Here is a 4,592-nt window from a genome sequence, read left to right on the forward strand (position 1 = left end):
TCGGAGTCAAATGAGTAGTTGGGGTTTCCTCACTTACCGTCCCGGAGCCGAGTCACATCAAACGACTCAGTCCCCTGTTTCCATTAGGATTTTAAACTCATCCTCAAGCCGAAACATAGCTTGCTGGAGCAATTCATCAGACCGGTCAAGGCGGGAGGAGGAGGACTTATCGTGACCCATGGGAGCCCATTCATGAGTAATGGCGGCTAATTCGTCAACGGCGTCAAGGAAAGAGGCAGCGTCGATAGAGTGAGCCCTGATGGGGTGATCTGCAGCCATGTAAGTGGACATCTGGCGGTCTAGGGGCTTGAGGGTATGCGTTTTTGGAATTGCTTTTGGAGTTGTTACTATAGACTTTAAAAACAAAACAGTTATTTAAAAAAAAATGCTAATCCAAACAGAGCATTGATGTTCAACCTTTTTTCTCCTTGTTAAGGGAAATACAAGATTGAATTCCCGGGTTGAAAAAGATCAAGTTTCATCTCTAGGTTCAAGACAGAAGCTGCGACAACTAAACTAGTTTTTTAATTTTAAACTCCCTGTTTGATCTAGCAAATCTTAACCTGAAGAAGAAATTACTTCTTCGATATCCTCGGCTTCAACATCCTTCAATGCAAGCTCGGACGAGTCTGGAGCTTTTGGAATTAGTCCAAGCAGCTTAAACATATATTGATCAGCATCATAATCATTATTTGGTGTTGTTAACAATTTCTCGCCGGTAAAAATGGAATTTGCACCAGCAAGAAAACATAGAGCCTGCTCTGGAATAGAAAACCGAACTCTGCCAGCTGAAAGCCTGACCATTGCTTTTGGCATTATTATACGAGCAGTTGCAATCATCCGAATCATCTCCCATATTTCAACAGGCTGATTTAAGAGAGACATAAAACAAAAGTTAAACCAGATCTCCAAATTTTGTGGCAAGAGTTTCATGGAAGATAATGTGCTCGATCAAGTGCTAAACAAAACTGTTGCTTATACAACATGAATGAAAGTTGAATGCATGCATCAATAACATGCTTTACAATTATCTGAAGCAATCACTGGTTTCTAGAATTTTAACAGCAAGACAGCACGGAGGTACCTAGTCTAGTCAACCAGCATAATATTTGGAATAATGTGTTTGGCAACCATTGTGCCACTAATATAAATTTTGTCAACCATATGAAGATTCTGGGAAATGCTCAAGAATGACTTTCAAATGCATAAATTAATATTTCCTGTAATTTCCATGACAGGTAGTGCAACTTTCTTGTCTTTATTAACCATGCTCAGAGATGCTCACATGTTTACAGCTTAGCCATCATACTTCCTCCTTTATGTTTTATATAGTACGTATTATGCCAGATAACAATATCCTAGGTGAAGTCAATATTTGTTAGAGGTAAATCACCACTGTAGGTGAGAAGTGAAGCCACATAAGCAACCATATATAATGTAGCTTGGATATAAAAGATGACAAATGCAAGAAACATAGCACGATGAACGTCTCTACTCTGGCACAGCTTCAACAACTTCAAAGCCTATGGAGTACGGAGTACCTTTTGATCCTGGAGTGGTGTCCCCTTTACTGCAAGAAGTGCATTGATGGGAACACTCTCCGGGTGAGTAGGAAGAGTAGCTAGTGTATGTAACAAACCCACTCGGTCCTCCTCTGCTTCTCCAAGTCCTATTATTCCTCCTATTGACAGAAATTGAGGGGCTTAGAAATAATCTTAAAATTTTGCATCATGCCAAAGTCCAGTTTCTAACAGACTAGGAACAAGAACATTGTATATGTTGACTCAGTAAGCTTTTGTCCATGTAAACGGCTGTGTAATTTATATATCAGAAAATGCAGCTAGCTGTTTAGCATATAGGTCCAAGATTGATACACTCTGAAAGGCAACAAGCATTAAGAGAAATTATAGTTTTTCTAGTGTGTCAGCAGTACAAATGGATTAAATCCATAGAGAGAATTTCACAGTTGTTTCTAATGACAATATCTTAATTGATGTCAGATTTGTTTAGCACAAGTGCAAATTGTGAACTTCTCAAATATCTGAATGTTGTCTATCACCTATGTAGCTTTCAAAATTTACTGTGTCTATAATCCGAATCTACCTTTAGTATTAAATCATATGAAAATTATTTTACTACATCTCTACATAACTAATCTCTGGAGAACTTCATCCCACTTATTGCAACTGACAAATGCATGACAAAACCATTCACAGGTGGTGATTCTCAAAGACCATATGATAGGTACAATTCATACTCCTGTTGTTTAGAAGCACTAATAACAGGTTTAAAATCTTAGAAAGATGATTTGATGAACAATTATGGGAAAAAGAAGGAAAAAATAGTAATCTACAAAACCTAGAGTTATTAAAAAATCCCATTGAGACAATGCAAATCTCAAATTCTTTTTAATAAGCATGATAGGAGATCCTACATCAGAAGTCCATTCAACAACTCGAGACAACACTTTAAATTCGATGGTAACCAAATTCTGTCACTATTCCTGGTGATCAACAATTATCAGAAAGTCCAGCATGTTCTCGATGGACAATCTTTATTGTGGATGGCCTTATACCACATGACTATAAATATGATGACTATAAACATGACTATAAATATCACATAACAATCTGAATTTGTCACATTACCACCTCATCCTTCCAAGGCAATGATAAAATGGATTCATCCCTGTTTCTGAGTGATTTAATTACTGTGGAAGGTTGAAACATTTAAGTAACTAGTTTTCACATATTTCTGCAAGTTGAGTCCTCAAATAGCATAGCAAACAACTCATTAGATCCTCCCAAATGCAGCATGCAGCAATTAACTAGTGGTTTTCTGAAAAAAGAGCAATGGTTGTTTCTATGTTTTGTCAGACACAAAAAATAGATATAGAGATAGAGAGAGAGAGAAAGAGAGAGAGAGAGAGAGAGCTCTGGTATTTTAAGAAAACCAATCACCATGGTGGATGGAAGTACCTGAACAGACATTTATTCCTGCTTCGCGGACATATTTCAGGGTTTCCAGGCGTTCATCATATGTCCTCGTGGTTATAATATTGGGGTAATATTCCCTTGATGTGTCAAGATTATGGTTGTAAGCAGTAAGACCTGCCCTTTTGAGCTCTAAAGCTTGCTGCTTCTCCAGCATACCTAGAGTGCAGCAGACCTCCATTCCCATATTCCTTTACATGGAAAGCAATTAGACTTCTAAACATATACAGATACATGACAGTAAAGACAGTTCATAAGGCCACAATCTAGATGAGACAGGAAGGAACATGATACATCTCCTATGAGACATCTAAAGAATCAAAGGTGATACTCATCCAGTTTTTCACAACTGAAAGTCAGTAGCAAAATTATTACCACATTTCTTGTGGTATGTCATGGTTTTGTTAAACCTTCATTTTTTGAAATATTAATGCATGAAGAAATTACCTTTTAATAGGCACAACATTTGACATTCCCACAGGGCTGCCTTAGGGTATTACAACAAATATATTGGCATATAGATATAGTTTTTTGGTGAGTGTGCCCATCAGCATGTGCAAGATTACCTGAACATGTATTTTTACATAGGCAACTGATGTCCAAACATACCAACTCAAAAGGAGATTTTTTTCCTTTTATTTTCGTGTAAAAAAATAAGGTAATCACAGTATAATCAAATCTTGGAATGGCACTATTTAATCAATTTTTTTTTCTTTTTTTCTCTTTTCAAGCCTTTTCCCATTTTGCAAGCTCCGACTTTTCTTGACACTTGAAAAACCTAGTAGGATAATCTAAGCTAATTAAATCTTTATTCCAGACATTAATGTTCAACTGAATTTATTTGATTTAATTACATCTTCATATGATATACTATTCATTAATTGCATAATTGTTGCTCTTTTTTTTTATTTTCTTTTTCAAGTGAAGCATAGCCCATGTAAAGAAACTTGGATGATTCAGCACGCTCGCTTACTAGTTGCTCCACATACGAAGGATACAGCCTCAAATTGAAAACAAACTTATACTTTATTTCAGAAGAAAGTTTTTTTTTTTTTTTTTGTAGCATACATTAGAATTACGAATTTGCATTGACTTAGAACTTACACTGCAGATATGTTTCCCAAGATTGCTTTCAGTAATGTAATTGTCCAAATGCCACCAAACTGAATAGAATTTAAAGACTTCCTTTTAATGTTTACAGGCTAAGATGCAGACTACGCGACAGACTGAACAAATCTTGTATATAAACTCTTTATAATAATCTACTGGCAAAGCATGATATAAATCACAAAATTGAGAAAAAGAGTGATACGCTTCAATGTGATTCAAAACTACAACTGAATCATAATCAGAAACAGAATAAGAATTTTTACAGACTTCTTTGATATCTGAAGCCATGTTTTAGTGAAAATGTACATTTGATGCATATTGGGTGGGGAGATAACCTTTTACTCCAAAATCTTTTGAATAGGTTTTATTACACTACAAAGCCTAAATCATTTATCACTGCAAATATAGGCTAATTACACTCCCTCCCTTTAATCAGAGGACATTTGCACTTTGCCCTACTTAAAATTACTTTATCACCAGTTTACCCGC

The 4,592-nt window shown here is 36.1% G+C and overlaps 1 protein-coding gene across 1 annotated transcript; it reads right to left on the minus strand.

Moving 5' to 3' along the window:
* Positions 1-352: 352 nt before the first annotated feature.
* LOC113765482 (biotin synthase, mitochondrial-like) lies at positions 353-3,206 on the minus strand. The gene is made up of 3 exons (XM_027309682.1): positions 2,979-3,206; positions 1,542-1,681; positions 353-867 (listed from the first exon to the last, which is right to left on the minus strand). Exons 1-3 carry the CDS (start codon positions 3,178-3,180, stop codon positions 559-561), a joined length of 651 nt encoding a protein of 216 aa, XP_027165483.1. The 5' UTR covers positions 3,181-3,206; the 3' UTR covers positions 353-558.
* Positions 3,207-4,592: the final 1,386 nt, after the last annotated feature.

The sequence above is a fragment of the Coffea eugenioides genome, chromosome 3, assembly GCF_003713205.1.
Source record: "Coffea eugenioides isolate CCC68of chromosome 3, Ceug_1.0, whole genome shotgun sequence".
NCBI lineage: Eukaryota > Viridiplantae > Streptophyta > Magnoliopsida > Gentianales > Rubiaceae > Coffea > Coffea eugenioides.

Bases quoted from the DNA above. Each gene is read 5' to 3' on its own strand.
- LOC113765482 (XM_027309682.1), bottom strand. From the start codon at position 3,180: ATGGGAATGGAGGTCTGCTGCACTCTAGGTATGCTGGAGAAGCAGCAA. The intron at 1,682-2,978 runs GTACTTCCATCC...TTCTGTCAATAG, and splicing joins AGGAATAAATGTCTGTTCAG to GAGGAATAATAGGACTTGGA. The intron at 868-1,541 runs GTACTCCGTACT...CTCTTAAATCAG, and splicing joins CACCACTCCAGGATCAAAAG to CCTGTTGAAATATGGGAGAT.